Genomic DNA, 22,277 nt, shown 5'->3' on the forward strand with positions numbered 1-22,277 from the left:
AACTCATAGCTAAGAAAGGATTTGTGCAGCAAATGGAATGTGTTGGCCGGTGTTTCTACAAATTTATATCCACAGTGGAAGACCTTGTTCAGGCTCTGTGTCGCAGAACTTTTTAAAAAATGTGCAACTTGACATAAAACATTCCAGGAGGAAATTAGCCATTCCAAATTCAGGTTAGTTACATTTAGTTATTGAAGAGATAGGTAGCATATTGCCAAAATAGTGCAACGCTTTGTCGTGTTGATAAAGAACATAGAAGCTTAGATAGTTGTTGTTGTTGAGTCCTTTAGTCGTGTCCAACTCTTCATGACCCCCTGGACCAGAGCACGCCAGGCACTCCTGTCTTCCACTGCCTCCTGCAGTTTGGTCAAACTCATGCTGGTAGCTTCGAGAACACTGCCCCACCATCTCGTCCTCTGTCGTCCCCTTCTCCTTGTGCCCTCCATCTTTCCCAACATCAGGGTCTTTTCCAAGGAGTCTTCTCTTCTCATGAGGTGGCCAAAGTACTGGAGCCTCAGCTTCAGGATCTGTCCTTCTAGTGAGCACTCAGGGCTGATTTCCTTCAGAATGGAGAGGTTTGATCTTCTTGCAGTCCATGGGGCTCTCAAGAGTCTCCTCCAGCACCAGAATTCAAAAGCAACAATTCTTCGGCGATCAGCCTTCTTTATGGTCCTTCTTAGATAGTTACTTTATACCAATTCAGACCACTGGTCCATCTAGCCTTGTATAATTGTCACCAACTGCCAGCAGCTCCTCAAGATTTCAGACAGGGAACCCTGCCATCCCTACCTGGAGCCTTGAACTTCCAGGGAATGTAAATCTTGGACCTTTCGCACGCAAAGCGTGTGCTTAGAAATGGTTTTAGTTCTCATTTTTCCTAATCAGCTCTCCACATTTCTGCAGGAACGTGATTTTTTTAAAAAAATCCTCATGAAAATTCTTTAGCATTTTAGTGCAAATTTCTCCTAATAAACACGCTTTTGCTGCCAGTTTTGACTGATGTACACTTTTTTTTTGCAAGCATTTTCTTCTGATATGATGTAATTTTGTACACTATTTTCACCAATATACAGTGGTGCCTCTGCTTGGATCCTGAGGTTTCCGCAACCTGAGGACTGCTTCTGCACATGTGCGCATGGTGGTAGACCACTTCTGCGCATGTGCACATAATAATAATAATAATAATAATTTATTATTTATACCCCGCCCATCTGGCTGAGTTTCCCCAGCCACTCTGGGCGGCTCCCAATCAGTATTAAAAACAATACAGCATTACATATTAAAAACATCCCTGAACAGGGCTGCCTTAAGATGTCTTCTGAACGTCAGGTAATTCTTTATCTCTTTGACATCTGATGGGAGGGCGTTCCACAGGGCGGGCGCCACTACCGAGAAGGCCCTCTGTCTGGTTCCCTGTAACCTCACTTCTCGCAATGAGGGAACCGCCAGAAGGCCCTCGGCGCTGGATCTCAGTGTCCGGGCTGAACGATGGGGGTGGAGACGCTCCTTCAGGTATACAGGACCGAGGCCGTTTAGGGCTTTAAAGGTCAGCACCAACACTTTGAATTGTGCTCGGAAACGTACTGGGAGCCAATGCAGATCTCTCAGAACCGGTGTTATGTGGTCCCGGCGGCCACTCCCAGTCACCAGTCTAGCTGCCGCATTCTGGATTAATTGCAGTTTCCGGGTCACCTTCAAAGGTAGCCCCACGTAGAGCGCATTGCAGTAGTCCAAGCGTGAGATAACTAGAGCATGCACCACTCTGGCGAGACAGTCCGCGGGGAGGTAGGGTCTTAGCCTGCGTACCAGGTGGAGCTGGTAGACAGCTGCCCTGGACACAGAGTTAATCTGCGCCTCCATGGACAGCTGTGAGTCCAAAATGACTCCCAGGCTGCGCACCTGGTCCTTCAGGGGCACAGTTACCCCATTCAGGACCAGGGAATCCTCCACACCTGCCCGCCTCCTGTCCCCCAAAAACAGTACTTCTGTCTTGTCAGGATTCAACCTCAATCTGTTAGCCGCCATCCAACCTCCAACCGCCTCCAGGCACTCACACAGGACCTTCACCGCCTTCACTGGTTCTGATTTAAAGGAGAGGTAGAGCTGGGTGTCATCTGCATACTGGTGAACACCCAGTCCAAACCCCCTGATGATCTCTCCCAGCGGCTTCATATAGATATTAAAAAGCATGGGGGAGAGGACAGAACCCTGAGGCACCCCACAAGTGAGAGCCCAGGGGTCTGAACATTCATCCCCCACCACCACCTTCTGGACACGGCCCAGGAGGAAGGAGCGGAACCACTGTATAACAGTGCCCCCAGCTCCCAGCCCCTCTAGACGGTCCAGAAGGATGTTATGGTCGATGGTGTCAAAGGCCGCTGAGAGATCCAGCAGAACTAGGAAACAGCTCTCACCTTTGTCCCTAGCCCGCCGGAGATCATCAACCAGCGCGACCAAGGCAGTTTCAGTCCCATGGTGAGGCCTGAATCCCGATTGGAAGGGATCCAAATGGTCCGTTTCCTCCAGGCGTGCTTGGAGTTGTTCAGCAACCACCCGCTCAATCACCTTGCCCAAGAATGGCAGATTTGAGACTGGGCGATAGTTGGCCAAATTGGCCGGGTCTAAGGATGTTTTTTTAAGAAGCGGTTTAATGACCGCCTCTTTCAGCGGGTCTGGGAAGGCTCCCTCATGGAGGGAAGCGTTCACCACCCCGCAAAGCCCATCGCCCAGCCCTTCCCGGCTCGCTTTTATCAGCCAGGATGGGCAAGGATCAAGGAGACAGGTGGTCGGTTTCACTCGTCCAAGCAGCCTGTCCACATCCTCGGAGGTAACAGATTGGAATTGATCCCATGTAACAGGACCAGACAGAACTCTAGCACTCTCCCGCCCTGGCCCTGCTCCCACGGTGGAGTCTACCTCCTTCTGAATCTGAGCGATTTTATCTGCAAAAAACTTTGCAAAAGCATTGCAGGAGATCTTGGGGTCCCTACCAGGCCCCGTTGGTACAGGTGGTTCTGATAGATTGCGAACCACCTGAAAAAGTCTCCTGCTGCTGTTTTCTGCAGATGCAATGGAGGCGGTGAAGAAGGCCCTCTACCGGGTTTGCTGCTTTCGCATCCTGAAGGTTATGTAACCAGAGGGTTAAGTAACCAGAAGTACTACTGTACTCATTTTTCTGCACACTTACCCCCTAGCAAATGCATTTCTGTGATGGGTGCCTTAGTTGAGATTACTGCCTTTCAAGGGATATGACTAGATGATTCTTTGGGTCCCTTTCAACTCTGCAATTCTATGATTGTTTGGGGAACTGCATCACAAAATTCGGATAAATTTGAATTTTTGCAGGGTGGCTGTGTTTTGGGTCTTATAGAATCATAGAAATCATAGCATTGGATGTCAAGGAGATAAAGAACTACACAACTATTAGAAGACATCTGAAGGAAGCCCTGTATCGGGAAGCTTTTAATGTTCAATGTTTTGTTATGCTTTTTACGTTTCCAAGCACAATTCAAAGTGTTGGTGCTGACCTTTAAAGCCCTAAACAGCTTTGGCCCTGCATTTCTGAAGGAGTGTCTCCACCCTCATTGTTCAGCCCAGACACTGAGGTCCAGCTCCGAGGACCTTCTGGCGGTTCCCTCACTGCAAGAAGTGAGGTTATAGGGAACCAGGCAGAGGGCTTTCTCGGTAGTGGCACCCGTCCTGTGGAACGCCCTCCCATCAGATGTCAAGGAAATTAACAACTATCTGACTTTTAGAAGACATCTGAAGGCAGCCCTGTTTAGGGAAGTTTTTAATGTTTGATGTTGGAAGGAACCACAAGGGCCATCTAGTCAAAGCCCCTGCAATGCCAGAATCATTTGCCCAATGTGGGACTTGAACCCACAAAGCTGAGATTAAGAGTCTCATGGTATTTTGGAATTTGATAGATTCAGTTTTAAATGGATTTTTTCCATTTTCCCTGACATGTGCTCTATCACTGAGCTAAGGACCTCCTCCGTAAATGTAGAGTGCTCTTCTTACCTAACACTGTCAAGAGTCTCAGTTCTGAGGATTTCCTGCCAGTTTCTGTAGGCAGAACTCTCAGCAACAAAGTATGGGCACACAAAAAGACAATGCACATGGAGCAAGTGTGTGAATTAAGAGGCACTTTATAGTGGGGAATGAACTTCACAGGTTGCTGATAGAAACTAATACTTTGTCACCAAGCCCAGCCATAATCTGTAGGCCCCTGGACAGTTCTGTCTCAACAGAGCAGCTCTCTTAGGCTCATCAGGATGATTACGTTGACGACTTTCCTCCTTCCTTTTCAACCTTCATATTTCTAGGAGAATGTTTCCTGCAATGAGAGTGAAGATTACCGGACTGGACCCCCATCAGCAGTATTACATTGCCATGGACATAGTCCCTGTGGATAACAAGAGGTACAGGTAAGAGCTGCTAAAGAATGGGAACTATTAACTAAGTGCTCCATTGAGAATCAGAGAGCCTGAGCAAGCAAGAGAGAAAGCTCAGCGCCAGACCCAAAAGGGTCAGAATTGCTTTTTAAAAAAGAAGAGAAATGCTTGGATGTGTATTGGAGTGTGCCATAACACACCTGGTTAAAAAATAGTGCGCACACTCTCTCTCACACACACGTATATAAAATCATCATCATCATCACTGCTTTTTTTCTTTAAAAATGTTTAGGGATATTCTCATTTTCCTACTCATATTGAAATACTGCCCCTCAATGAGGCCAAACTTAGATTCACAAAATGTTTAGGGGTATGTGTACCCCTGCGTCTCCCCAGAAAAAAAGCACTAACAACAACAACAACAACAGATGGATAGATAGATAGATTTACAGTCATATAAATTTGGGCCTAAGGGAGCATTAGGTCCAGTAACGTAGACCCAACACACACAATTCTAACTATAGGGAACTGGCAGACCTTAGATTGTCCTAACTTACTGTCAGGATGCCGTCAGCAGCTCCCAGCTGGTTGCCTGGGAAAGTATAAAGACAAGGGAAAGTTTCTTACAGTCCTTTTTTATTTAAATCTTTACAGAGAGAGGCTATGGAACCCAGCCTCTTGGGTAATGGAGTTGTCCTGAGTGAATCTCCACACCCCGTCTCTCCCACTTCCTCATCACCTCCTCTGCGGGTGCCACTAATTGTCCTCTGTCTTTGAGCTTTTTGATCTCCTACTTTTAAGACTCACCAGATTCTGGGAGATAGAGGGTCTAGGATGCTATCTAAGGACAACGTGTCACCCAGGTGTTCCTCTGGCTCTCCCAAGATTTCCCAGCTTTTCCCTCATCTGCCTCTGAGCTGCAACCTTCTTCAAACCCCCGTTATAAATCTATACTGTCTTCCTTTTCCTCCTCCACCATTCCTCCTCTGCCCATTCCCTGACACTTTTTTTTCTGGGGGGACACAGGGGTACGCATACCCCTAAACATTTTGTGAATCTAAGTTTGGCCTCATTGAGGGGCAGTATTTCAATATTAGTAGGAAAATGAGAGTACCTCTAAACATTTTTAAAAAGAAAATAGCACTGCTTACCTTGCTGCAAGTAACTCCTAATTCATTCTCCTCCCCTGTGGCTCTGGGCAAACAGAAACAATTGAATATGTTCCCGCCACCCGCCAGTATTATACAAATATACGTGCCAGCTTCATTCTGCCAATAATATACAAATTCCCAGGATACGCAGAGAAGTTCCCTATCTCTTTACTGCTCCAAGATGTAAACCCTGATATAACAGACCCCGTCGCCAGATATTGTGCTGCTATGATTGACATATATCGGAGGCCACATGACCAGGAAGCTGTATGCCGGCTCCCTCGGCCAGTAAAGCGAGATGAGCGCCGCAACCCCAGAGTCGTCCGCAACTGGACCTAAGGTCAGGGGTCCCTTTACCTTTACCTTTACTTATGTATGTAGGTGCTTTTACCTTATGCTGGCAAAGATTTTGATTTGATTTGATTTTATACTCTGATCAGGAGTATGGCTTTGGAACAGGTGTAACTTTCTCCTGGTCCCATCCCAGCCACGCCCCCTATTTGGGGACTTACACCAGCATAGGTTATGCTGCCTTAAGTTCCATTGGCTGAGTCGTCATTCAGCCAAGGTGTATATTTATACAAGTGTATCTCCAGTACGGGACGCGGGTGGCGCTGTGGGTAAAACCTCAGCGCCTAGGGCTTGCCGATCGTCAGGTCGGCGGTTCGAATCCCCTGGCGGGGTGCGTTCCCATTGCTCGGTCCCAGCGCCTGCCAACCTAGCAGTTCGAAAGCACCCCCGGGTGCAAGTAGATAAATAGGGACCGCTTACTAGCGGGAAAGTAAACGGCGTTTCCGTGTGCTGCGCTGGTGCTGGCTCGCCAGAGCAGCTTCGTCACGCTGGCCACGTGACCCGGAAGTGTCTGCGGACAGCGCTGGCCCCTGGCCTCTTAAGTGAGATGGGCGCGCAACCCCAGAGTCGGACACGACTGGCCCGTACAGGCAGGGGTACCTTTACCTTTACCTTATCTCCAGCACAGCTGGTGTGAGGGTCTCACTCTGGTGTAAGCTTGGCTGAGCTCTGGCTCAGCTGGGAAAGCCCAAGACCTGCCAATTCCAATCTCTCTCATCCCAGCAGATTTTGGGTGTGGATTCTGATGTTAGTAACTTTCACTGAATAGAAAACTTTCAGCTTGCTATCCTCTTCATCAGTTATATATATTTTTACTCGCCCTTCACCCTGAGATCTATGGGCAGGTTAGAACAATTTAAATATACTATATTAAAAGCAGTTGAGGCAGATTACGATCAAGATAACAGGGTGGACGCTAAAATGTTCATGGCCAGTGTTGCAGCACACTGAAATGGAGTCTGAACTAAGGATTTTTAGAGATGAAATCATGGGACCTCCGCTGTGTAAACTGAGAAGCAAATGGCATTTGCAGGTGCAGAGTGTGTTAGAAGAGTCATCTGCAAGTAATGAAATATTCCTATTATATCTCTAAAGGCTTTCATCTGTGGATTAGTAGGGTTAACCAATTAGTCTGTCCCATGTGCAAAGTTTTCTAGGGACAGTAATTGGAAAAGAGGATTAATAGAGATGCAAAAGGGAGGAACTGGTTCCAGGTATCATCTGGTTTCCATTAAAGATGAAGCACACGGTTTCCTTCCTGTGTGTATAATCTGAGCCTGAACGCTGTTGGGTGAGTGCAGAAGGAAAGCTCTTAACGGGAGGGGGACTACAGGTGTTGTCTGTGTCTGCACTTTGAATAATAAAGCCTCCTTTCTCACATCCTCGTCTCTCGCAGGTATGTGTATCACAGCTCCAAGTGGATGGTAGCAGGCAACGCAGACTCCCCTGTGCCTCCAAGGGTTTATATTCACCCCGACTCGCTGGCATCCGGGGACACCTGGATGCGGCAGGTTGTCAGTTTTGATAAACTCAAACTGACCAACAACGAGCTAGACGACCAAGGCCATGTAAGTTATTAAGAAGCACATTCCCCTTTCACCAGCCTTTTGCTTCAGACCTGCCCCTTTCAGCTCTGGGCACCACATATTACATGTCTTCCTTAGCGCAAAGCCCTTCCTCCAAGCAGGGGCAGAGGAAGGGGGTGCGTGGGGGCGGGCCGCCCTGGGTGTCACCACTGAGATGACAAAATGCCGGGCGACACTCACCGTGGGGCCTGCAGCGTGCCCCAGCCATGCGTCTCTCCTGGGAGTGACGCGGTGACTTGGGCGCCCGCAGGCTCCGCACTGCCCCAAACGGTCCCCCCACTGCCTCTCCCTCAGCTGTAGGGCAGCTGAGTGGGAGGAGGCAGGCAGACTCATCGGAAGCCCCATGGAGCGTCCTGTCCTGGCTGGCCCTGCCCCTGGGCGCAGGGTACATGCACCACCCCAGATGCCCGATCAGCTTGCTCTACCACTGCCTTCAAGGTGCAGCTTTCTGCTCTTCCTGCAGGGCCATAGGAAGGCAGGAGCACAGTGTGTGTGTGTGGGGGGGGTGCCCCCATGCAGGCCTAGCCCAGTGCTCCTTTCCAGCCACCAAGGGTCATGTCAGCCGGTTGGACTCCCCGCGCATGGGTGAGAAGGTTGCTCAGGGAAGCCCGGCTTTGCTCCAGTGGGGGTGGGGTCATTCTGGCAGTGAGGACTGGGCTGGTGTCCCCCTGCCCAGTGTGTGCATGCTGTCCCACCCTGGACACTGGCAACCAACGGTAAGAAGGTTTAGGGACTACAGTCATACCTCGGGATGAATACGTGTCAGGTTAAGCATTTTCGGGTTGCGCTCCACGGCAACCTGGAAGAAATGGAATGCGTTACTTCTGGGTTTTGCCGCTCGCGCATGCGCAGACGCGGCGAAACACGACCCGTGCATGCACAGACGTGCAGTCGCGTGTTACGTTCACTTCAGGAAGCGAACGGGGCTCTGGAACGGATCCTCTTTGCATCCAGAGGTACCACTGTAGCTCCACTGGGGACTGGGAGTGACTGCAGGGAACATAAAACACCGGTTCTAAAAGATCTATGCAGCCTCTCAGTATGTTTCTGAGCACAATTCCAAGTGTTGGTGCTGACCTTTAAAGCGTATCCACCCCCATCATTCAGCCCGGACGCTGAGGTCCACCTCTGAGGGCCTTCTGGAGGTTCTCTCACTGCAAGAAGGCAGAGGGGCTTCTCGGTAGTGGCGCCCACCCTGTGGAACGCCGTCCCATCAGATGTCAAGCAAATAAACAACTATCTGACATTTAGAAGACATCTGAAGTTGGCCATCCTGTATCAGGAAGTTTTTAATGTTTGATATTTTACTATGTTTTTATATGTGTTGGAAGCTGCCCAGAGTGGTTGGGGCAACCCAGCCAGATGGGTGGGGGTATTATTATTATTATTATTATATAATTATATCCTTATCAGGCGACTAGTTTGGGAGTCATTTGTTCAGTACCCATCCCCAAATATCAGCTCTGAAATTTTTAGAATGATGCATTTCAAGTACCGTATTTCTCGCGCCATAAGACGCACCTGACCATAAGACGCACCTATTTTTTAGAGGGGAAATGCAAGGAAAAAAATATTCCTTAAAGGAAGCGCTGAGCAGAGCCTGTATGCGTCCCAGGCTCTCCTCAGTGCTCTCTTTCACGAGCCACATGGAGTGTGTGTGCAGTGCTTGCAGGCTTTTTTTCCTTGGGGAAAAGCCCCCAAGAGCCGCACACATGCTCCGCGCGGGTCTTTAAATGGAGCGCAGCTCTTGGGGGCTGTTCCGGGAGGTGGGGGAAGGGACTGAGGGGCTAAGCCAGAAGCTAGAACAGCAAGAGGGAGCGCTGCACAGCGATCCCTCTCACTGTTCCAGCTTCTGGGATAGCTGCGCAGCCTGCATTCGCTCCATAAGACGCACACACATTTCCCCTTACTTTTCAGGAGGGAAAAAGTGAGTCTTATAGAGCAAAAAATACGGTAAATCTCCCTTGCCTTTCCTCTGTTTTCCCAAAGATAATCCTGCACTCAATGCACAAGTATCAGCCCCGCGTCCATGTTATCCGCAAAGACTTCAGCAGTGACCTGTCTCCCACGAAGCCAGTTCCCACAGGTGATGGGGTGAAAACCTTCAACTTCCCAGAGACTGTCTTTACCACCGTCACTGCTTATCAAAACCAGCAGGTAATGAAAAAGATGCTCATCTGTTAACCGCCAAACAGGTTTCGATCTGCTCTTAAATGAAAGCTATGCTGTCTGTGCCAAACTATGGCCCACTAATTAATACATTTATAAAGAAATCTATCAGCAAAAATGTCACAACAAGCCAAGTACTGTTACAATGCATGAGCAGAGTTGTGGTCTCAGCAATAAGTCAGCAGAGCAAGCGAAAATGACAACATAAGTTAGCTTTGAAAGAAAAAGACAGGTGGTGTAACCCAACTTGTGGAAGAAAAACCCCACACACAAATTCCACAGAGGAACAGAATTTGTCATAAATCAGGAACAGAAGGAGATTTGCAACATGGACAGTTGAGTTTACAGGCTGTTGATATGGAAATATTAAGTCTTTGGAAGAATTCCAGTAGGAACCGACCTAACATTAATGTCAAGATAGCCCAACAGCGTTTCGACTACATATGTATATTTCAAATCTCAAAATCGTAAATACACGCTGAATTTTGCAGAAGACAAAGAAACCCTTTCTGTGACTTTATGACTTTAAGCTACTTACACAGCTATTAAAAAATTGTTCGCGTTAGGAACTCAGGAAAACACGGAGAAGTGTTCAAGGGCTGAGACCAGGCTTTCCTCATAATGGGTATCTGTTTTCTTCTCCCAAATCCTTCATGAAATCTCTCTCTTGTGAGGTCAACCACCTGCAATGTAAGATGCACAGTGTCATTACATAGTATGTAGCTTAAAGCATATGAAAGCACAATCTGTTTTCTTTACTCAGTCCCCTGACAAGATCAAAACTCTTTGCCCTGTACTATAGATCCTACAAAGTAATGTATGTTGGTTCCAGTTTTAATGCCATCGGGCATTGTTCAGCAAATTCCTGAACAGGACAGGCTAAAGTAGGAATTGCCATCTGTGAACTTTGCCATTCTCCCAGAAACAGCTGACGTGCGAAGGACTGAGTGTACTTTGCTGCTTTCCTGAGCTCACTGTAGTTGGAAAAACAAATACCAAGATATGAGAGAGATGGAAATCTAGAAACACCAATTGCAGCTTTGAAGATAGAATGCTTTTCTGAGATTTGCTATCATAACCTCCTAAAAGCTGACACAGCATTTCAACTCAAGGAGAAATGATAAAAGGAGCGGAGGGAAAGATAAATATGGTTAGGTGTGAGCAAATGCAGTCTTCATTTTAGCTATAGATCAGTGTTTCCCAAATTTGAGTTTCCAGCTGTTTTGGGCTACAGTTCCCATCATCACTGACCACTGGTCCTGCTAGCTAGGGATGATGGGACTTGTAGTCCAAAAAAACAGCTGGAGGCCCAAGTTTGGGAAACAGTGCTGTAGATGAAGGTGGCAGGGATGCCTAAGGGTCTCATAGAATAAGCAACATGGGATTTTAGGAAGAGCAAGGGGTATTGATCAGGGATAGCTGATTTACAAGTTGAAGAAACAAATACACGCACACACCACACACAATATGCAATACAAGGTGTGTGTGTAATTTAATTCTGAATAAAATGCAATTGAACGCAACCCAGAATTTACAGTGACATAGAACTGTTAATTTACCATTTATGGAAGCAATCATTCATTGTGCATGCCCTAACTCAACTGCAAACTGTTTTGGGGGGCGGTGTGAAATGGTATGAAGTACCAATGAAAAGAAGAGTAATCGTGGAATGATCAAAGTTATGCAAAGTGTTAAGGAATGAAATATTCTCCATAGAATCTAAGTTAATTTACATTCTGTTACAGATTACACGATTAAAAATTGACCGGAATCCATTTGCAAAAGGGTTCAGGGACTCTGGAAGAAACAGGTAAGAGGAGTCCCTTTAATCACCCCTGATTTCCTTTATTGTATCATCCTTCTCTGGCCACGGTGCTGGAGCAGGTCCCCAGACACAATGTGGTGCCTTGTGTAGTTAAAAGACCCTGGAATCAGCATCTGGGGCAGCAGATGGATTCACTTGCATCTTCAAACTTGGCTGTGGTTGTATTTGTACCAGTCACATTCGCCCCTCCCCAAGACATGACTGATATAAAATCTAATTTCACTTACCATCTGCTTTGCTCTGCTTTTTTACAATCAAGCAATATATAAATGTTATGAAATAAATAAATCTGCTGGGTGATCCCCCTCTCAGATCCTTGTTCATAGCCAATGCTATGTGCATGAATCGCTGGACCAGGTTATATGCTTTTGGGAGGGCAGTGTACAGAACAGATATAGGCTGTCGTGCTGCTTTAATTATAATAATAATAATATATAATAATTTATTATTTATACCCTGCCCATCTGGCTGGGCCTCCCCAGCCACTCTGGGCGGCTTCCATAGAAAGCAAAAATACAGTAAAAGCAAAAATACAGTAAAATTGCCCTGGTTTCAGTGGGTGATTCTGATCAGGTTGTCCAAGCTTGATAGTTCTAATTCTTCACAACGCTTTTGGAAACAGGCACTGATTTGCTAGCCCAGTGATTGCTTTCCTCTTCACCGTGCTATGCCATCCACCCCACTAGTGGGAGCAGAATGACTGCAGCCTTGCTGCTTAGAATCTTGTAGGCTCATAAATGTGTGTGGTCTTTCTGCGATCAAGACCAGAGGATGCCCTTCCTTAACTTCAGACGTTTTGGACTACAACTCCCATAGGCCCTGCCGACTGGGACTGATGTGAACTGCAGACCCAAACATCTGGAAGGTGCCAGGTTTCCTCTCTTATTTGGGCAAGTCTGGATGGTTTGGAAGTTCTTGAAGTGTGTGTGTTGTGGGGGGAGGTCCAACTCTGGAATTTTAGGCATCGTCTCCCAGGGATCAATTCTGGACCAGACCCTCCAGGCCCATAAGAGGCCTCCAGGACTTGGTACAGGTGAAACCCACATTGCCATGGATGCAGCTCTCCTTGCTGCCTTCTAGCAAGTAAAGGTAAAGGGACCCTTGACCATTAGGTTCAGTTGTGGCCGACTCTGGGGTTGCGGCGTTCATCTCGCTTTATTGGCTGAGAGAGCCGGCGTACGTCATGTGGCCAGCATGACTAAGCCACTTCTGGCGAACCAGAGCAGCGCACGGAAACACCGTTTACCTTCCTGCCAGAGTGGTACCTATTTATCTACTTGCACTTTGACGTGCTTTTGAACTGCTAGGTTGGCAGGAGCAGGGACCGAGCAACGGGAGCTCACCCCATCGCGGGGATTCGAACCACCGACCTTCTGATCAGCAAGCCCTAGGCTCAGTGGTTTAACCCACAGCACCACCCATTTCCCTTTCTAGCAAGTAGCGCAACACAATATGAGAGGTGGCGTCAAGGAAAGTCATAGTCTGAAGGCCAAGGAAGGCTTCATCAGTTGGCTCTTGTGGGAATGTTCAGGGTGGCAGGAGAGGATATATTGTTTATCAATATCCTTCCTAACTTGCGCTAGCAAGTTCCTTTACTCAGCAGAGTCCATTCCCCTTTACACGGCAGAAAACTAGTTGCAAACTCGTGTGAGTTTCTTAAGACAATACGCAATTCAGCCTGGCTTGTCCAGACTGAAATGTGTTCTAATATTTTCCTGGTAAGACCCCTTCAATCCCTCCTAAAATAATAAAGACACCACAGTCTTATTCATAAGCAATAAAAAGTAAGTTTACTCACGATCAGGTAGAGCACAGTGTGATCCTCGAAGGCAGCCTTTAGGCTTAAAGTTACAAACCTGTACAAACAAGTTTACCCCATATGGGAGATAACTGGGGGGGACTGCTGGCTGGCAGGTGAATCAGGATGTTCGCAGAACAAAAAAGAAGATAGAAGAAAGGAAGGTGGCAGCATGACTTGTCCTTTTACCAGGTCTGGAAAGGTCACACCCACCCACTAGTCCCATGCAAGGAAGGATGCTCCACGCCAGGAGGAACAGGAAGTTTCGACTGGCTGGACCAAACATTCCCTTGCATGTCCACTCTAGCAAAACAAGGAATGTTGTACTTGACTGCTCCCAGTGGATTACACCCCACAGTTCTGGTGTACGATGATGATATAATCACTATTAGGCCTAGGAGTCCAATCTGAACTCAGTTTGGAGTTTGGATGAACTTCCCACGCATCTGGGAAATTAGTCATTTCTGAAAATAATTTCTAGGATGGGCTGGAGGGATTTGTCCCTTCCCTGATGAAGCATGGGTCTCGGGGGGACTGATAGATTCAAGAGCCTTGTTTGGGAAAAATTGGGAAGGGCCAGGGAAGTTTGTGTAAATAAATTAACTGCATTCAGCAGGTCTGAAGGTGCTTGTGAGTGATGAGAGTGGTCCATGAACATGTGGCTGGGGGGCCGAAGTCCAGCATCTGAATGAGACATCCTCAAGGTTTTGGCCTGGTGCGGTTGGACTCCCCCTCCCAAAACAAAACTCTGGGAATCAAGAAACTTGTGGCTCATTAACATTAGGTATAGGGCAGGAAATTGCTACACGGCTGTGGCTGCGGAGAGCTCAGCGCAGCTTTCTGCTGACGTCAAACGGAACTGAAATCTTTAAGGTATTACACATTTAAGAAAGCTGCCCTGGGGTTTATTGCAGGAAAGCCACACAAATAGTTGTGAGCGTTAATGAAGACCCTGCCAAGATTTTGTTGCAGGGTTCAGCCAACGAGATGCTGTAATTCTCGGAGGCCTTCTGCGGAGAAATTGCACACCGAATGCAGTTGGGTGGAGGGGCTAAAGGGAAAGGCAGAATAAAGCTGTCCTGAAGAGGTTTTCTATTGCATTACATACACATTAATTTTGTTCAACAGCCATTCCCTCGCCTGTAGAATCGGGGGACTATAGTGGGGGAGCATTATTATTATTTTGATTTATTGAATTTAAATACCGCCCTATACCCAGAGGTCTCAGGGCCATTCACAGAACAAACCCAAAATATAAAACCACAAAATATATAATTAAACCAAAAACAGCAACCCATTGCTCCCCTTCCACCACCACCCCATTTTAAAAGAGCGTAGGATGTCAATCAAATCAGCCAAGAGCATGGCAAGGCTCTCAAATGGAGGACATACTACAGTTCCCAGGATTTTGGGAGGCAGTGGGAGAGCCATGACAGCTTAATTGCTATAAAATTGATATACATTTCAAGCGTAGATAACCCCAGTGTGTACTTTGAATTATTCTTGTCTTCTTTCTTTCGCCACAATTTTCAGCGTCATAGTTAGCCTTGTACAGAACCAGCAGAGGGCTCTGTGATTATTCTCAATTCACCCAGATTTTTTTTTTACTACTATTATGTGTTTCTCGCCATCACCATACAGTGTGTGTATTAGGGTATGTAAAATGACAGTCGTCATAGTGATCCATAGTCAAAAGCAGAAGTTGGCAAATGTGTCCTCCTTTTTGCTCTTCAAAATATGGCAACCCTAGTATGTATGTGTGTACATACATGTACACACACTCTCTCCCTCATTGTAATTATATATGTCCTTCCTTTCTGGATACAAATCCTCACAAGGCAGTTTACAAGTAACATGAAAGATACATAAACAGAACGCCAGTAAAGGTAAAGGTAAAGGTAAAGGTAAAGGTAAAGGTAAAGGTAAAGGTAAAGGTAAAGGTAAAGGTAAAGGTAAAGGTAAAGGTAAAGGTAAAGGTAAAGGTAAAGGTAATGGGACCCCTGACCATTAGGTCCATTCATGACCAACTCTGGGGTTGCGGCGCTCATCTCGCTTTATTGGCCGAGGGAGCCGGTGTACAGCTTCCAGGTCATGTGGCTAGCATGACTTAGCCGCTTCTGGAGAACCAGAGCAGTGCACGGAAACACCGTTTATCTTCCCGCCGTAGCGGTACCTGTTTATCTACTTGCACTTTGACGTGCTTTCGAACTGGTAGGTTGGCAGGAGCAGGGACCGAGCAACGGGAGCTCACCCCGTCGCGGGGATTCGAACTGCTGACCTTCTGATCGGCAAGTCCTAGGCTCTGTGGTTTAACCCACAGCGCCACCCGCATCCCTAGAACGTCAGTAAACATTATCAAAAAAGTGATCAGAAATATTGTCATGTGGACAGCAGAAAGGGATGTGCAGTCACCCTCTCTACCTTCTCCCAGTTTTCAACCCATGATTTGCAAAAGCATAGCAAAGCTTTGGATTAATTAAAAATAAATAAAACACAGTAACATAAATACTAATGTTTCAACTGATCAAACACTAAAGCAATTTTTCAACAACCAAAATGCTAGCTATTAAAATCTCTAGTGTTTGATCAGCTAAGTTACCTCACGGGGGTTGTTGTTGTGAGGGTAAAATGGGGTTGTGGAGAGCCATGGGTGTCTCCTTAATCACCACAAAGGGAAAGTGGCAATAAATATCCATAATTACAAGGGCAAAAACTATTATTATTATTATTATTATTATTATTAATTATTATTATTATTATTATTATTTGAAGCAAGCAAGCTCGGAATCTGGGGATTGCGTCCCATCTGAGGGGGATCAACAGCTATCCTTCCCCACTCTGGGGGTGCACACATGACTTTTGCCTTCCATTACAAACTTTCTTTTGTTCAAAACTCCTCCAGGGCTGAAAAACAAGTAGCAAACAATCAAAAAGGATCACAACATTGGTATCCTCTTTCACCAAGCCTTTCCTTTTGGAAACTGTGTCTCTCCCCCCGCACTTTATCCTGGGATAATTGAGGCCTTCTCTCCCCCGCAGTCTCCAGGTTTTGTTTCTTTTTATTAGCTACTGCAGCATTCACACGGTGTAACATTGCAATTAAAAGCATAGTTTGCTGTCCATTTAGAAACCTATGGGGCAGGCTCCAGCACCGAGTTAGGCATGCCGGTTCCCACTGGTGTCAACGGGCTTAAGCACGCTTAACTGCGCACTGGATTAAAGCCATGGATTTTATTTGCTCATAAATTCTACCAACCCTCAACCCTCCCCCTTTTTTTCTGGGTAGAACCCTGCACAACCCTATAAAACCTGGCTGAATTAATTGGTGGCTTGGGAACACCAACCGAAATGTACTCCTCCACAAAACAAACTTAACCTAGTGTGGTATAGTGGTTCACTGGGGTGCTTGACTTGGAGGGAGGGAGAGATGGAGGGAGAGAGAACGAGAGAGAACCAGAGGTTCAGATTTCTCTTCTAGCATATTAAATCCAGCCAAGCTGTGGTATTATCTCTACCAGATATCTCTAGTATAGATAATGCCACAGCTTGGCTGGATTTAATATGCTAGGGGAGAAATCTGAACCCAGGTTCTCGTTAAATGAGTAGTTACAAAATAATGAGGCACTAGGTAGCCAGTGCGAACTACAGGTTACAGTTGTTGAGTAATCAACATGGCACAAGCTAAGTAAGGCAATAATTCTACAAAATGCATTCAATGTGCCTTGAATATTTCATACCCTAATCATCATCATCACCATCTGTGCTTTTTTTCTGGGGGTACGCAGGGGTACGCATACCCCTAAACATTTTGTGAATCTAAGTTTGGCCTCATTGAGGGGGCGGTATTTCAATATGAGTAGGGAAATGAGAGTACCCCTAAACATTTTTTTTATAGAAAAAAGCACTGATAATAACAATAACAATAATGCCCCCCCCCCTTTTGGTCTGTGTCTTGAGAAACAGAAATGGAGTTTGTTTTTGTTTTGGGGATTTTTACACCACTCATTTGCTCCGATGCATTTTGTTTAATGTCTCTAGAGAGATGAATGTAAAGACCAGAAGAAATAAGGCTATGAATCCTTACAGAGAGTTGTCATTCATCTATCTGGTTTTAAAATACACTTGTTAGGGTGCTCTTTTCTAGCCCCTTCCCTAACAATGTTCATCTTCTAACCCCACTCCTGCTCAGCTCCCCTAATTTGCTCCACCTCACTGTTGCCATTCCCTCATTAGGGATACTTTGCAAATAAAAGCAGAAAAATATTACACCAGCTAACTTTTCTTTATAAGTGCTTAAAAATACAGCAGTTCTCTATCCTTGACTTGCTTCTGTGAGACCCAACCCATAGCTTAAGATGAATGCTGGATATTGTGATTATTCAAATGGTATTGAAAGTGTTAAGCTGAAAGGGACAAAGTCTAAGTGTGTTTTATCAAAGTGTATTCTTAATTTCATATAAAATCCCAAATTTATTTGGAAAACGCTCTACGACATATGCCAGAACAAAACAAATCCTCCCCAACTTTCGTAACAAATATTTGGCAGATTGCTCTCATGGCCATTTTGCCTTAGAGAGATGCTACTTTCCATCAGTGACGGGGTTTGGCGTTCTCAAATCAGAAGTGAAACTTTTAGATATGCAGTTGCTTTCTGACAACTGAGATTGGCGGTGTGCGCTGGGGGTGGGGAAAGCTTTACAGATCAGCTAGGTGGGGTGGAAAATGTAGCAAGATATTCCAGATGCCAAGAAATGGGCTTCTTGCAAGAACACTCAGAAGACAGCAAAAACGCTGTATGCTAGCAGATGCAGTGGGGGGAGACTGCCCATATGGAAAGAGTTACTGAAACAAAGAGATACGTGGAACATCTTTTCCCATTTTGGGGGGAACAATGGGGTCATTTAATATATTACCTATTAATAAAATGTAATGGCACTAAAAAAAACCTAAAACCCCAAAAGAAAATCAAACAAGAGACAGTAAATTCTGAAGACCTATTAAAGAGGCTAGGTTTTTAAAAATGAAATGGAGCCTATACAGTTTCCCTCTTTCTCCTTCCAGTCCATCATTAACGACAGAAAGAAAAATGAGAGTTTGTGATTGAACAGACAACATTAGTCCGCAATAGGCCTGGGGGGAGAGCAGAGAATAGGAAACCTGAGCTGACAGGCAGGCAGTCCGCTTGGACCAGGTCATGCATAAGAGCTTCAGTCTTGGTTAGGAATTCAAATCTGCAACCATTTCATCCAAGTCCGATATCATCTTGTGAAACTTGTTCTCCATGCACTAGCAGCCCATTTGGCAGGGTAGAGCCATGGAGCCATCTTCCTGAGACCGGTGACCCTGGAGCTTGCCAAGGTGGGGCAGCAGTGAGGTCTGGGCTGAGTGGAAGCACCCAGTTGGTTCTGCTGGTGCATCTGTTGTTGTTGTTTAGTCATTTAGTCGTGACCTCCTGGACCAGAGCACGCCAGGCACTCCTGTCTTCCACTGCCTCCAGCAGTTTGGTCAAACTCATGCTGGTAGCTTCAAGAACACTATCCCACCACCTCGTCCTCTGTCGTCCCCTTCTCCTTGTACCCTCCATTTTCCCCAGCATCAGGGTCTTTTCCAGGGAGTCTTCTCTTCTCATGAGGTGGCCAAAGTATTGGAGCCTCAGCTTCAGGATCTGTCCTTCCAGTGAGCACTCAGGGCTGATTTCCTTCAGAATGGATAGGTTTGATCTTCTTGCAGTCCATGGGACTCTCAAAAGCATCAATTCTTCGGCGATCAGCCTTCTTTATGGCCCAGCTCTCACTTCTATACATCACTACTGGGAAAACCATAGCTTTAGCTATACGGACCTGGTCCATCTACTCAGCCCCAAATGTGCCCTTGCCCTGCTCCATCCCACCACAAGGTCCACCACTGCTTGAGAGTAACTATGGTCCATGAAAACTGAGGTTAACTTTAAAGTACCCTTGGTGGTAGGGTCTGAAGTGAGTTGTCAAAAAGAGCAGCATTGCTGGATCAGGCCCATCTAGTCCAGCATCCTGTTCTCACAGTGGCCAACTAGATGCTCACAAATAGGTTCTGAGCACAACTGAAAATCCCTTTCTGGAATTTCCAGAAACATTACTGTCTCCAACAGAGGAGACGTTTCAGTCCAACATTCCCCGACCTTGTGCTCTTGTCCAAATGTTTTCTTGGACTACATTATATCTGTATGCTTATTCCCTTGCTATAGTTAAGGTTTGGAAATCTGAAGTAAGCCCTGGATCTGAAGCAAAGTGGAGCTTGTTTCAAGTGATCCGAAGCGAAGAGGCTCCTTATCCGAAGGAGGTTCTTAATCCATACTTTCCCCACACTGCTAATAAACATTATTTCTGGTTTTCAAATGTGTGAAGCAGCTCTTTTAAAAGTTTCTTTCTGGACTGTGTTAGCGTTAACAATGCAAGTTCACATTGTTTTGTCAACTTGAGCCTTGTGCGACTCCTGTGGATTTCACATGAACCAGAAAGGTTTGGGGTTTTTTGTGGTGCTGTAGCCTGTGCTGTTGTGAAACTGCAAGGTGGAAACATCTTCTGTTCTTACACTCAGCAGCTTAGCAGCTAATAAACACTGTACAGCAACTTATCATCTCTGAAATTTGCTATTACAATACAGAGTTTTGCCAGGCGCTATATATTTTAAACATCCAGTCTTCCGGGGTGACTTTGGAAAGTCAACTGAGCAATGGCATGCATGTTCAGGAAACCTTTTTAGCTGCAGCAACACAAGCTCCCTTAAGAGTCTCTAGGGACCCAAGGGCTGCAGAAATGGAACATGAGCAGGTTCTCAAATTTAATGAGCCATAAGAAAGTAGGCCAGCGATAGGAAATAAAACAAAAGAGGGAAGAGCGAGTAATGGAGGAAGGTTAACTGGTCTCTCCTGATTCCTCTTCACTTCTCTTGCTGTTTCTTTCCCCAGTTCTCCTTTAGCTTTGGGGACAATAATGAAGGCTGTCAAGCCAACTCTGAGTTTGAACTCCAGCTCTGCTACAGGCCTTGAATGTGGCCTCCGTCTCATCACCTTCTGCCTCACTTTCTGCATGGGCTGTTTAATTTTTATTTATTCATGTCCCTTCCAGAGGTTTTCCCAGTTCAGAGTCTGAGGCACAGCTTGGAAAGATCAGTTTTTCTGATCAAAGAAGCAGTGCCAAATTAATCACTAAAGCCGCTTCTCACAAAGGAGTGGATGATTTAGAAGCCAAGAAGAAAATATGAAGGGGAAAACCTGTATCGTTAAAAGCATGGGTGATATTAAAAATAAAATAAAAAAGCACAGGTGTGCACAACATAGCAATTCAGAAAGTTTCTGTTGACAGAGAGAACAATAAAGCTGAAATAATCTCATTTATTAAAGTGGCTATACGTACTCACTGACATTTCTCTCTCTGTCTCTCTTGTCTCTCTCCCTCTGTTTTCATTTCACAGAACTGGCCTGGAGGCCATTATGGAAACATATGCATTCTGGAGGCCTCCCGTGCGCACGCTCACCTTTGAAGATTTCACCACCATGCAAAAACAGCAAGGTGAGCCATTTTATAATGGGCACCAGAATGGTGGCAATGAAGCAACTGCAGAGCCGCTCTAATGGGCATATGGTATCCAGCTGAATCCCTGATAGTCCTGGGACTCTTGACAGCCGTGCAGAGATATAAACCAGAAAAAGTTCAGCTACTAGTTTCAGAAACAGGGGAGGTTTCGTAACAGGGGCACTTTATAGCCATTGCAAAGCCCTCTGTATGGGTAGTTCATATTTGGGCTAACACCCCTACTGTACAGGAGAGAGCAGCACCATGTGCTTTGAGTTTGGAAGATCTCAAGCTGAACCTCCCACTTAAGTAAGCAAGTTTTCAGACAAAAGGCCAAGGAAAGGCCTCTTTGCCTGAAAACTTGGGAGGATTGCAGCCAGTTGGAGTAGGACAGGGCTGGGGGAACATGGATCCCCCCAGATGTTGTTGGACCCCAACACCACTTTGTTGTTGGCGTCCATCTGTCTTGAGAGACAATGGAGTGCTCCTCAAAGGGTGAAGACAAGTTGAAGTGGCCTCCCCAGGGCGGAAGCCTGGGCAGTGTGTATGGGCTGCCCAGGTGACAAGACCTCCCTCTCGGCCTCACTGATGTGGTCCAAAGGAAAGCAGAGCAACGCGCTTGGTACCAGCTTGGCTGCAGTAGTTTCTGGAAGGAGGTGTACAAGGTGCCTTCCAGCCGTCCTGGGGACTCCACTCTGGATTTGTGTAGGGTTTACTCCTTAGCCTTTTCTTCTCCTGAAGATATCCCACAAGGTAGCAGAGGTTCAGGGTCCTTTTTCTCGATGGGCTACCTTCTCAGGTTGACGAGCCCCATCTGCCTCCCATTTCCCTCTACAACACGTGCAGAAACTGCCTTCTTGACCATTGGGCCCACTAATGGTTTTGTCCGTTCAGTCCGTCAGAGTCTGTCTTCACATGCAGGAGGAAGTCCTTAACTCGCTGAGGGGTTGAGCCCCATTGGCCACCCTCAACCTGGTTTATCCGGCCAGCTGAAGCCATTTCCTGGGGTGTGGCCCCTGTCAAATGCCGACAGCTTTTAGGAGCCACAGGTGAGAGCTGAGTGCAGGTAGGGACCAAAGGTGGGCAAGCTACCCGAGAAGGAACATGACGTGTCCCCCATCAGATACTACCCCTCCCCTAGCACCCCATACATGGGAGTTCTAGCTTGACATATCTGGAGGGCCATAGGTTCCCTGTCCCTGGAACAGACAATGCTAGGCTGCAGGAGCCCATGGGCTGAATCAATATACGGTTTCTTTCTGATAGAGAAAGAGGATGCCTACTTAAATGAACTTACAATGAAAGGTGTCTGGTCAACATAATGGTGGGAACGTCAATGCATTTTCAGTTCAGCATTGGGTTTCCTTGTACATGGCTGACTTCTTGCTCTCTTCTGCCTTCCTTATTTCTTCCCTTGTTCATCTGCCAGTTGAGATGAAGCTCCTCGTTT

At 46.4% G+C, this 22,277-nt stretch overlaps 1 protein-coding gene and 1 long non-coding RNA gene across 2 annotated transcripts in view; one reads left to right on the forward strand and one right to left on the reverse strand.

The window, feature by feature from the left end:
- The window catches only part of TBX15 (T-box transcription factor 15), a 103,544-nt gene that overhangs the window by 64,585 nt on the left and 16,682 nt on the right, over positions 1–22,277 (forward strand). Inside the window, exons 3-7 of the mRNA XM_081845188.1 lie at positions 4,326–4,427; positions 7,293–7,464; positions 9,472–9,639; positions 11,397–11,461; positions 20,727–20,824. Coding sequence (XP_081701314.1) covers positions 4,326–4,427; positions 7,293–7,464; positions 9,472–9,639; positions 11,397–11,461; positions 20,727–20,824 — 605 coding nt within the window. The remainder of the gene's footprint in view (positions 1–4,325; positions 4,428–7,292; positions 7,465–9,471; positions 9,640–11,396; positions 11,462–20,726; positions 20,825–22,277) is intronic.
- LOC309332635 lies at positions 10,292–22,276 on the reverse strand. The gene is made up of 2 exons (XR_014152269.1): positions 22,125–22,276; positions 10,292–10,334 (listed from the first exon to the last, which is right to left on the reverse strand). It is a non-coding gene; the product is annotated as an uncharacterized lncRNA (long non-coding RNA).

The sequence above is a fragment of the Podarcis erhardii genome (assembly GCF_964252035.2).
Source record: "Podarcis erhardii genome assembly, chromosome: 17".
Lineage (NCBI taxonomy): Eukaryota > Metazoa > Chordata > Lepidosauria > Squamata > Lacertidae > Podarcis > Podarcis erhardii.